The sequence below is a fragment of the Rhineura floridana genome, chromosome 21 (genome assembly GCF_030035675.1).
Source record: "Rhineura floridana isolate rRhiFlo1 chromosome 21, rRhiFlo1.hap2, whole genome shotgun sequence".
In the NCBI taxonomy this organism is placed as follows: Eukaryota; Metazoa; Chordata; class Lepidosauria; order Squamata; family Rhineuridae; genus Rhineura; species Rhineura floridana.
Window position 1 is genome coordinate 15,762,864 of NC_084500.1, and position 13,002 is coordinate 15,775,865.

A 13,002-nucleotide genomic window follows, 5' to 3' on the forward strand; every position below is an offset into this window, starting at 1 on the left:
ACTGGGACTGATGGGAGTTGGAGTCCAACAACATCTGCAGGGCACTAAGTTCCCTGGCCCTGCTGTAAGTCATACAGTACATGCACAAGGTCCTAGATTCAAACCCTGGCAGTCTCCAGGCCACATTGGGAAATGACCCTGTCCGAAGTAGCTGCCACTTAGTAAAGACCAGGACTGGAGAACCTGTGGCATTCCAGATGCTGTTGGACTACAACTACCATTACCCCTCACTACATGTGCCCCTACCCACCACCCCTGGTGTAGACTACTGAGCTTGATGGACTAATGGCCTAACTCAGGATAAGGCAGTGTCAGGGGAAAGGCCATAGCTCAGTGGTAGAGCATCTACTTTGCATGCAGACAGTCCCAGGTTCAATCCCCAGCATCTCTGGGTAGAGCTGGGAAAAGTTCGTATCTGAAATCCTGGACAGCAGCAATTATTATTATTATTATTAACAATAATATAAAGTTGAGTTACAATAGATCATGGGGAAGAACAACAGCAACAACATGCAGTTGAATTACTTAAAACCAAGGGTGATATCAAAATTAACTGATAGTCGTAGTAGACCCATTGAAATTAATTGTCCTAAGTCTGTAGATTTCCATGGGACTACTCTGGGTATGTCTAATGTGCATCACCTTAACAATTCTAGCAACCTAATTTAGAAGTGGAAAAAATGCCTTTTTATTGTTAACTAACAAAATCAGAAACATCCTCTGATCTACTCCAAATCATCCAGTGGTCTGCTAGTTACTAGCAGATCAAAATGTACCATCCATATTTAGAATCTTCTTTTCTCTTTATAGGCAGGTTGTTAAAAAAAAAGATTGACCAAGTTGGCCAAGCGTGTAATTGACAATGCATTGACAGTCCTCAAAGGAGAACCAGGTGATTTCACAAGACTCAAGTTTTTATGGTGGAATTGCTCTAAAGTGGAAATTTTATGGAGTAAGGTATTTGAAGAAATCCAACAGATTACCCAACTAATTCCCGGCCCGGTGATTTTAAATTGGGATGGTCAACATTTGGACTGTAAAATCAAATAACTAATTGGCTACTTGCTAATGGCATCCAGACTGACCCTCCCAAATACACTGGCAAGTTCATGGAACTCTTAAGAGCAAAAAAACTGACACTAAGGAACTTGTGAAGAGGGAATGATCAGACTAAATCCCAACCTTTGTTTTTCATCTTATTTTTTTCTTACCTATTTTTTTTGTAATTCTGTGGATTTCTCTCATGTGTAGGTTATTTATCATGTGTAGCCTTATCTTTTACAAAATTAGTACAAATTAATTTTTTAAAAAACAGAGTCAACTTTTGGGCTTCCAAGAACTGAAACAGCTTTGGAGGATCAACTTTTAGGCCCTACAGGTTTAACATAGTTTGGTGCTGAGCTTCATCATGAAAAATCCATCCACCTAATGAAGTTTAGTCTGTTTTTCCTCTTTTGTCCCCTGTAGTATCAATCAAGCCCTTTATCTAAGGAGATGATTAAGAACTGGATTATAATTAACTTTTTCATTAGTTCAAGAGTCACTTTAAACAGATTTTGAAATTTGAGTCTTGTGAACCTTCACATTTTGAGCAGACAATGAGGCTAGCTTATTATGCCGCATATTTTGGTCATACAAAATACAGTATCAGCAAAAGAAAGACACTGACCTCAAATTCAGAAAGGTGTGTGTGCTGTACAAGAAGATGAACATTTAACTGAGCAAGCTGTTCCCCAAACTGGAGTGGGACACCACTATTCATGCTTCCCACAACCTACATACAGGGAATGTTTTATTGTGAATAGAATCACAAATAGAATCTGATACCTTAGAAGTTTAATTTACATTTTTAAGCAAGCGTCTAGCTCTCATAGCTGCAGGGGGAAATTTGGAAACCAACAGGATGTATCTGGCAAATGTTTAGGGCTGGTTTCAGGCACTATAGGTCAATTCAGAAGTAACATACCATGGAACACATTGGTATGAAGCTATTAGGGGCAGTCATTTGGAGTTTCGGAGCACTGTGCCATCAGTACACTGATGACACGCAAATCTACTTCTCCACAACATCTGAATCGAGGCGAGGCTGTACAAGCTCTGGATCAGTGTTTAATGCAGTGGTGACCTGGATGAGGGTCAATAAACTGAGTGTGAATCTTGGGAAGGCACAGGCTCTGTGGATAGGTGGTTCCAGTGTCTGGAAGATAGGTCAGTTGCTTGTTCTGGAGGGGTTGCACTCCTTCTAAAGGAGCAGATACATAGCTTGGGGATACTCCTGGATACATCTTTGTCATTAGAGGTCCAAGTTACCTTGATGGCTAGGAGTGCCTCTTACCAGCTTTGTCTGGTATGCCAGCTACAGCCATATCTGGATCGGAATAACTTGGCTACTTTACTCCACGCATTGGTAACCATGAGATTGGATTACTGCAATGCACTCTATGTGGGGCTGCCCTTGGGCCTGGTCCAGAAATCCCAACTGGTGCTGAATGCAGGGTCTAGACTGCTGATGGGGGCAGAAGGTTGGCAGAGTGTGACACCTCTGCTAAAACATCTACACTGGCTGCCAATATACTAGCAGGCCAGGTTCAAGGCTCTTGTGTTAACATATAAAGCCCTGAACAACTTGGGCCCAGGATACCTTAAGGACTACCTGAGCCACTAGATGCCAACCCAGTCACTGAGATCATCCAGAGAAGTGCTGTTACTTGTCCCTCCGTGTTGAAGAGGCCCAATTGGCCTCAACAAGAAGCTGGGCATTTAGCGTCACCAGTCCCATGCTGTGGAATACTCTTCCAGCAGTGATTTGGCAGGCATCCCTGCTTTTGATTTTCAGGCATCTCCTGAAGACTTTTTTACAGGCTTATGCAGATATTTAAATTTTTCTTGAGCAGCCAGTCATTTAATGATTTTTTTCTGTATTGCTTTTAAAGGTTTTTTTATGTTGCTGTATACTGCCCTGATGTTTTGCAAGATGGCAGCATGGTAACACTTTAATAAATATATAAAACACATGGTTAAGGCATTAATGAGCCCTGCGCTCATATGTTCGCTTACTTCCTGGCTGACAGCAAACGACAGCTTGCTATGACATCAAAACAAGCAAACTTTGGTTTGTACCTGGCCCTGGACTTTCTTCCAAGCCTATGATTCCAGCAGGTGCCCATATTGCACACATTGAAAATGTAGCAAGAGCTGGATAGGGATGCAGGCAGCAGAATCCTCTTGCTAGACCCACTGCAGCCTGTACCTATATGAGAAATCATATTTTCCCAGCATAACATGCAAATCAGCTCCCAAAAATCAGAACACTGAATGATCAGCAGATGACCCTTCACAAAATCAGGATTATTATTTTTCTGGAGCACAGCACATGCAATCCTGCCTATTTTTGTCCTTCATTGCAAAATCAACTCCTCTATTTATTAAGCTTATTCTGTCTCTGAAACCGGGCTACCAACTGGGTTTTCAGAGCCCAGAACAAAAATGTGTCCTTTGCTCCCTACAACACACATCCTGCTCTGGGACCCTGACCCTACAGAGCCTGCTGTGAGTGCTTATATAATCAGAATATAAGGTGTGTGAAGAGGTGATGCAGGAAAAGCACCCACATTCTTCTCCCCACTGATCAAAGGCCACCACAAAGTTCACACACAAATACAAGGTTTGCAAAGCAGGCACCCCCCAAAAATCCCTACTTGGTTCCTTCTTTATACCTCTCTGTGGGCCCAGTCACACTCTTTTTCTTTTAGTTTCCTTTATTGAGGAACTTAAAGCTGGTATGGTTCACAGAGCAAACCACAGGTTACACAGAGTCCCAGTCAAGCATCTCTAGGCATGGGTACTCAAGCACAGATATTGTCACAATTGGACATGCCCCCAGAACTCCCTTAAGTAGGATCAGGGCGGACACTCTACTTGTGTGGAAACTGTCTCCTGGATCAGGAATAAGCAACCAAGTGGACACTCCTACGGGTGGGCTGTATAATGGGCTCAACCTGCTCACACCTGTGCATCCAGCGAAGCATCCTTGGTGACAGAGACAGGGATGCCATAGCCAGTTCATCCGGCAGCTCTGCCTCCATTCTCTGCTGCCGCTCACTTAGCTCACCTTCACCAGTAGGCGGATTGGGGGACAGTTCAAGAGGCAGCGAGCTTTCCAGAGGCAGCAGCTGGTCTCAGCCGGGGCTGAGACAGGCTGTCACTCAGAGGAGCCATCAGCATTCAAATTACTGGGCCTTCCCCCCCAACTCTCCAGCCTCCTCCCCCTTGCAGACTCCTGGGACCTTCTCCTGGATCCCAGTCCTCCTTAACACCGGAGCTGCTCTGCAAAGAGTTCTCCATGGTGCTCAAGACGCCAACAAAGTTAAGATGTCGAGTGTTAAGTTCAGCAGAGGGGGGCTGTCTTGATAGTTCCTCCACCTTCAGAAATGTGGGAAATGGCAGACTGGGAGAGGTTTCTTCTGTGGTAGCCCTTGAATTGTGGACCTCCTTCCACATAGAAGTGCATCGAAGACCATCATTGTTACATTTCTGCTGAATGCTCTATTTTTAAATTGTTTTTAAGTATTTTGAGTGTATGTTAATGTTGCAAATCGTTTAAGTTTAGTTTAATGCAGATTTTTATATGTTTTTATTATATGTATCCACTTTTATCTGTAAGCCGCCCTGAGTTCCAATTTTGGGAAAAGGGCGGGGTAAAAATAAAGATAATCAATAAGTAAATGCTGAAGATGCACCTCTTTATCCTGGCATTTGAGAGTCAAGCTATTTGTGGGGGCACCCGGCTCCTGTTTTGTTTAACCTAGGCTTTCTGAACCTTTGGGTCTCCAGGTGTTGCTGGACTACAATTCCCATCATTCCTGGTCATTGGCCACGTTGACTGGGGCTGTTGGGAGCTGTAATCCAACAACACTGGTGAACCCAAAGGTTGAGAAAGGCTGGTTTAACCTATATTGGAACACTTATAAAAGCGCTTTGATTTGTTTTTAAAGTGCATGATTGTATTGCTGAAACCCACCCTCAGATCTCATAGCGAAGGGCAGGTCAGAAGTCTTATTAAATAAAATAAAATGAATAAATATGAGGCTCTGCTACCTCACACAAGTTTTTTTAAAAAAACACACAGAAGAGTTCTGAATGATCTGGAAAAGTGCAGCTGCACGTGCAAGTCCAGTCCCTTCACAAATCTGTGTGCAATTTCAAAAGTTCAGTTTATCCAATAAATTGCTACAGTCAGGTCCATCAATGGAAACTGCGCTAATAAAACCTCCACTTCAAAGCAGAAACAGCCACTGGTGGCAATTTTCTTTTACTCCTGCCCTATAATCCACAAGCTCATTTTTACAGGCTAAAGTGCTGCATATATAAATACCACCAAATTGTGCTTTATTGTTGCTATTATAATAAGCAAGAAAGAATCATGCATTTTTGTTTTAATTCATGAAAGAAACTGATAATAAAGAATTTAAAAAAGGGGTTGCATCTGAAAACCAACAGCATCCCCTGCTGGCCTCCAAATTTCTTTTTAAAGTGAAATACCACAGCATGGTATATTTCAAATTCTACAATGCTTTTCTGTACATTAATAAAATTAATTGCCCATTAAAACAGGTGCAGATCCTCTTCTGCTAAGCAGTTTTCTTTTTAATTTAGGACTATTAAATATCAGAGTTTGATTTGTTTGAGTTTCAAGACATCACTTAAACCATAAGGTAACGGTAAGGGCAATATTTATTTATTTATTTATTGTATACCGCCCCATAGCCGAAGCTCTCTGGGCGGTTTACAGTAACTAAAAACATTAAAAACAAATGTACAAGTTTAAAACACATCTTTTAAAAACAATTTAAAACACACTTAAAAAAATTTAAAACAATATACAGTTAAAACACACACACACACAGGGTTATATCCAAAGCAACACTAAGTCACGGTCCCACCAGTACAAGGATTTCTGCTTCTGCAACAGGACTCTCTCCTCCTCCCCCCCGCATGCCCCCCAAATCTGTTCTAGGGGTTCCCCCAATCCGCCAGAGCAAATCTGTGGAGGGTACAGGGGTGGAGGAGGGGGAAAAGTCCCATTACACAAACAGAAATCCTTGTGCTGGCAGGACATGTTAGCTGGATACTGCCCAAAGATTTTACATTGTTTTTAGAACATCTGTCTAATACGGCCATGATAAAAATGATTGTATTCGTGTTATAACCATTTTTGCACAAATATGCCCTCTTTTCTTTGCTGCGATGCAAATAGCTTGATTCCACAATAAACAATGACTTATCTGGGAAAGTATATTACTTCGGTGAAGAGACTTCACAATTTATTTATTCATTTATTTATTTATGTACCGCCCCATAGCCAAAGCTCTCTGGGCGGTTTACAATAACGAAAAACATTAAAAACAAATATACAAATTTAAAAACACATCTTTTAAAAACAATTTAAAACAATGAAATACAGATTGCAAGGCAGCAGGTTGGGGGGGGGAAGGAACAAAAGCTTTTGCCCTTGGAAAGAAGATTCTAACTTCTTTGAACTACTATCTATTTTATACAGTTTACTTGGACTTCCTTCCCATTTTTATTGTAAATAAGGTTGTCTCCCTAGTGCCCAACAATCTAACGACTCTCACAGGTGGACAGGTTAAAAGGGCCTCCATTTCTGATATTAAAGGGTGGGCAGGCTGTTATGGGGGCAGCAGGTTCTAGGAATTTTGGCCCAAATCGATTAAGGCTTTAAAGGGTCAAACTAGCACTTTAAAGGGTTAAAGCAGCCCATGAGGGGAGGAGAGCCAGTATGACCTGGTAGTTCAAGTGCTGGGCTAGGATCTGGTCGCCAAGGTTTCAAATTTCTGATTAGCCATGGAGTTCTCATTGATTGATCTTGGGCCAGTCACTGTCTCTTAACTTAACCTACCTCACAGGACTGTTGTGATGATAAAAGGGGAGGGAGAACCACTTATATCACTTCTTGTAGGAAAGGTGAGATATAAACGTAATAATAGATAAATCGTTTGGGAGACTGCCATTCATTCTGCATTCCCTGCATTCCCAGAATACTCTGTATTCCAATCAATATGCCTACACTGTGTTAAACAAAACAGATTTATACAAGTGAGAGTTCAGGAGGGTGTGTCATATATTATTAAAAGTTTATACACTGATTTACAGGGCCAGATTTTTCTGCTGACATGGTTTCAGTGAAGGGGGAAAAATCAATGGAGTTACCTTGGCAGACAATCTGACCCACTTGCATTTAATGGAATTTCAAAATTATTCAGTACTTAAGGAAACAGCTTTCACTTGGAACACTACTTGAGCTCTGAGTAATAAATCACTTAAAATTGTTTAAACCCTTTCCCCCTACTGGTTTTAAAAGCTTACAAGATTCTAGTGAAATGAGCACTAATATAACACAATAATGTCAAAGAAATAATCCTTCAATTGCTTTCCATAACATTCAAGGCAATGGGCCTCATCACATACACACTTCAAATTGTGTTTTTTTGAAGCTGGCATGTTTAAATCAACCATAGTTGTTTACCACACTTCCAGGTCCAAACAAAGTGGCAAGCTACAGCCATCCAAAACTGGAAGCAAAACACCTCCTCCTAAATTTGCGGGAAGAGGAGTGGGGAGCACACAAGCCTTGGAGGAGGTTAGGCTTGTTCACATCTTGCTAGACCATAATTTAGTAGGATATCCAAAGGTAGTCAAATATGTGGCTAATGCCTGGTAGAAACCAATGACTCTACTGGATAAGATTCTCAGCAGTCAGGAGTATTGCATGGTTTGGTACAATTTACCAAGGCCTCAAGCTCACACACCCCCATCCGTTCTTCCTATGCTTCTTCATGCTCTGAGGCAAACTATAGGTTGCCATTTTGTCTGAACAAGCAAACATTGCCTTCCCCATAAACAAGGATTGTGTTTCTGATTCTGAACCAGCTTGCTGGCTCAGACAAAACAGCAAACTATGGTTTGCCTCAAACCACAAAAAGGAGGGGGGAACCACCACACATAAGGAGAGGTGGTAACCCGGGGGGAGGGGGATCCAGCATGTTTGTTCATATAATGCCAAAACCATGGTTTGGTGTTAAAGTCTGAACCACCTTTCTATTTTGGAAGATTAAAAAAAAAAAAGAATTTGTTTTACTTCAGAGCTTGGATGAGAGACTGGACTGTTCTGGATTCCAAAGGGACAGGGTTTATCTGAAGTCACTACTTGTGAAGCAATTTGGCTGAAGGAATCCCTATTGATTTCCCATAACCTTCAACTCCACTGTAGGAGAACACTAACTACAGAAGCAATTTAATTGTGCAGCCACTGATTTTCAGTTAGACACTCACAACGGCAGCAAGGAAAATCAATACAAGTTGCCCAATTTATTAAGTCATTGTGGCAGCTGAGGTCATTAACTCAACAGCACAAACAAGCAAGACACTTTCATTTGTGTCAAGTAACAGTCCATGCACTGGCTTAGCTGCTCTAACTGCTCCTTCACTTGCCTAAGAACAGCCAGCCCAGGCAGAGTAGCAAACTAGGCACCTGCCTGGGGTGCAAAAATATATAGGGGGTTTCTAGAGACAGCTTAAAGGATGTATACAGAGGCAACTCTATGTATGGATGTGAAAGCTGGACAGTAAAAAAAGGGGATAAGAGAAAAATCAACTCATTTCAAATGTGGTGTTGGAGAGCTTTGCACATACCATGGACTGCAAAAGACAAATAATTGGGTGTCAGAACAAATTAAACCAGAACTATCACAAGAAGCTAAAATGATGAAACTGAGGATATCATACTTTGGACACATAATGAGAAGACATGATTCACTAGAAAAGACAATAGTGCTGGGAAAAACAGAAGGGAGGAGACAAAGAGGAAGGCCAAATGAGATGGATTGACTCCATAAAGGAAGCCACAGACCTGAACTTACAAGATCTGCACAGGATGGTTCACAACAGATGCCATTGGAGGCCGTTGATTCATAAGGTCGCCATAAGTCATAATTGACTTGAAGGCACATAACAACAACAAGAGACAACATTTTAAAAATGCAATGAATATGGCTTTGGCTCCATAAAGAGGCTAGCAACAATAAGCCAGTAATTCCTCAACTGTGCACAAGGAATGGCCCATGTGCTCCATATATAAACAAAGTAATGGAGAGGTTCTATGAGCCTAAATTACCCACCCAGAAAGAGGCTGCCCAATGCATCCCTGCATGATATACTGTTCTGGTTCTACCTCTTTCCAATCACCCTCTTCAGGGGCTAGACTATTGCTTCCCATTTCAGGAGCAATTGAAGTACTGAATTACTCCAAACAGGGAGCACATAAGAATTACCTGATCTCAGAGGAGGCTGCTTATTGTTTCTTTGCACGAATCACTGTGCTGGGTTTGCCTCCTTCCAAGCAGAAGGTGCACTCAGACTGATTCACACAGAAACACAGTAGGGTTGGGTTCCTCTCAGGATGGGCAATATTTCACTCACGCCTGCTTTTTTTTTTAAAGAATATTGATAACCCTTCCTCAAAAAGAGCTCAAGGAGATGTATGTAAAATAAAGAGTTAAAATTCAGTGAACTCAACTAAAACCATGTACAAACTAACTAACTAAATAACACACATAAATGCATTTCTGCTAAGGAGTAACTATTAGATCTATTATTGCAAAAGCCTGAGTAAATGAAAATGTTTTCAACTGAAGTGTGAAAACCAGTAGTGTGAGAGACAGATGCACCTTTAGGGAGGGAACATTCTTAAAGCAAACCTTCCAGGGATAAAAGAGTGAAGCATTCCTCCACTTTTAATTCTGAACCAGTGTCCTTGGGTTCAGAGTATTAAAGAAACAATTCCAACACATTAATGTATAGAAAAGTAGTAATTCTCTCTCATTAAAAGGTTTTTCTCCCTAACTAATTTTTTAGTTAGCCCTAATAAAAGGTTAACTAAAAAAAAATCTTTGGAAAAAAGTGCATTTCAACCAAAGGCCAGCAAAGAACTACCTTGGCAAGGGAATTTTAAACAACAGGTGCCACTCTGGAAAAGGCTCTGTTCCTTGTAGAGACCAGCCTAGCTTTTGGGAGGCCACGGTACTCAGAGCAGCATCTCACAAGCACACTGAAGCAGCAGGCATAGTGGGAGGGAAGAGGAAGAATCAAAAGCAGTCTACAAGAGAGACTTCTGTTTCCACAGCCTACATAATTACTTTCAAAAGCTCCACTGTTGCCTACGTTAACAAAGTTTTTCAAAGAACACAAAAGCTAGCCAAACCTATTGACAACGGGACGGCTGTACTTTCAAAACTACCATCAACTGCTAGACGAAAGTTTTTTGCAGTCTCCTGACGCAAGTTTCAAACCTCTTCGCTTTTTTTGGTTAAACACCAACTCCCTTTGAATGTAACAGGTGAGAGCCCCACATAACCTTTCCACCCTGCACAGCAACAAAAGGATTATGCCCCGTTTTTATTCGCAGGGTTCTACTAACAGTGTGGAAGGTTCATAAACATATCCAGGATATCCTTTTAAGGAAGGCACACATAATGAACGGAACCATTCAATGTGCAATTATAAAGGATTTCCATTGCACAAAACAGATATGGGGAAATAGAAACACTTTGGCTGTGGAACTTACTTTTGATGACAAAGAGGATAAAGAAAAACGTATAGGAGAGACACAGACTTTCAACCAGGGGATGCCTTGAGCACCAAGCTTGCCAAGATCTTTGCTAGGGTAAGATCCCCTGAATGTTAAAACACCAGGAAGGGAAGCAGGGACATACAGCTGGGCCAGTTAATACACCTAAGCTTTCATGCTCAGCTCTTATGCATATGTTTCTGAAATGAAAACTTACTGTTTTGAGAGAGAAAGCGGCTGCTTTTTCGGAGCACATGATCAACTCCCCATTTTTCTGCTGCTGATAAACCTCCAAAGCGTCGACCAACTGGATTCCTTGGGACAGCCGGTGTCGTTTCCTCACCTGTAAGGAACACAGAACACACACACACGTGAAGCTCAAGCAGGAGGCAAAATGTATGAGCTGACATTGCCTACTTTTAACCGAGTGCTTCTTTTCAAAACTTTCTGCATTCCTCACCACTTGCTTGCCATGAAATCCCTGAATTTGCAAAGGATTCTCTGTATTTCCTCAGGGACAAAGTGTTCACATATGAAATCGTCCAGGCATCCTGGACCTTCTACCAGAAGAAGGTGCCCTGGAATAAATCTTGATACTGCTCAATAGCTGTGCAGTGCAAGAAAACACAGGAACCTGCATTATACTGAGTCAGATCACTGGTCTGTCTATTTATATACTGCCCTTTGTCCAAACCACAGGGCAGTTTATAACAAAATCAAGTAAGATAAAAAGATACATAAAATCTGTAGAGCAACACAATCCTCAAAAAATAACAACACAACAACTCATAACAAATCACTAAATAAGCAATTATTAGACGCAGCAGCAGTAACTAATCCACTTGTCTAATTAGGTCTGTCCTCCTTTAAACGCCTGCCCAAAAAAGTGTGTCTTAACCAACCACCTAAAGCTATAAAGAGATGGGACCTAACACACCCAACATGCAAAGAGCCTTCACTGAAAATGGGCCCTCTCCTCTCAGATTTAGTTCACTGTTGTCTCCATCGCTGGCCTCACTATAGACTTGCTACTGCAGGGCTAAGGAACCTCAAGCACGGGGGCTAAATGAAGCACCGAGGTCTCTTTAACTGGTCCTTGGGACTCTCCTGGGTCCCCACATCCTACTCAGGCCATACTGCTCCGTGCCCTCCCTCAAGTGCATTTGCCTGGCTGGAAAGCGTCCTAGAACTATGATCATGTTTCTTATTTCCCTGGGTTGAGAGACGTATGTAGAGAAACTCTGACTTTTGCATGGCTAGATCGTAACCTACTGTACAAGAGCCATATCCGCTTTTACCTCTGGTCTCTCCCCCCACTGCCTTTAGCATGCCAAAAATAAAAAGTAAAAAAAATACTAGCCTGCTAGGAGCTGACAGAGGAGGATTACAGAGCTGAACTTCTCTGCTGGACACAGAGAGAGGACTGAGTGCCCCATCCGTTCTCCAGCAACCTGCTTGCTCACCTCCATGCAAACCTGGGCCACCTACCATGACCAGGTGAGTGCTTAAATACAAGGCTGAACTAATCTACTTCAACAGCAAGCCTCTGTGGCAGCAACAGCAACACTTTAAAGGGCAATCAACAGTCTGATTTGGTTTGTGGTTCAACCCTGCTAACCTCTACTGTACATTTTCAACTGACATATGTAATTAGATGGGACGGTCCAATTTTACTAATTAAATTAAATTTTACTAGCAGCAAGCTTTGCTTACCTGCTGCTCTGTTTCTAACGAACGAACCCTTTTCCTATCTACTTTAAAATCATCGTCTTCATCTTCACGGAAAGACGCCCGCTTCTTTGCAGATAGTTTGGATGAGAGTGTGATTTTTGAGATCTCCTCTGCAATGGCAATAAAATAGAGGATGTTAGAGAAGCTCTCTTTCTTAACCCTATAAATACCTTTCCCACCAGAACAACAAGCTGGAGGTAGAAGGAACAGCAACAACAACCTTCAGTCTAACGTTTCCTGTATCTCCATTCACAACACGCAGGTAAGCTGAACCTCTGGCCCATGGACCTAATTAGGCCCACCAAGCCTCATCAATGGCCACAAGGGCAAGCCACACCCAGCTGTCCATCACCTGACCTCATATAACATCAGGCATGGGACAGGTAATGTTGTGGCTGCAAACGGCGCCAAATACAAGCAATGCCTGCTTTATCTGTGGCGCTGCTCATATTTGGCGTCTTCACAATTCTGCTACTTTTGGACTGGATCAGATATACTGAGGAGCTCTCAGATTCCTTCCAAAAGCAGTGTGACAAGAAAATGCAAAAGGTGCACTCCCCATAGCTCCTGCGCTGCCATGACTTCACCTTTTGTGCACATGGCTGCAGGTGACTGGCAGGTGCTCT

At 42.1% G+C, this 13,002-nt stretch overlaps 1 protein-coding gene across 2 annotated transcripts in view; it reads right to left on the minus strand.

Moving 5' to 3' along the window:
* BRIP1 (BRCA1 interacting helicase 1) overlaps positions 1-13,002 on the minus strand; it is a 211,507-nt gene that overhangs the window by 197,822 nt on the left and 683 nt on the right. For both annotated transcript variants that reach the window (XR_009759861.1, XM_061605052.1), the window contains exons 2-3: positions 12,359-12,486; positions 10,863-10,988 (exon numbers count right to left, since the gene is read on the minus strand). Coding sequence is in view for 1 of the 2 variants with exons in the window: in XM_061605052.1 (XP_061461036.1) it covers positions 10,863-10,988; positions 12,359-12,486 (254 nt within the window). In the remaining variant the exon portion in view is untranslated. The remainder of the gene's footprint in view (positions 1-10,862; positions 10,989-12,358; positions 12,487-13,002) is intronic.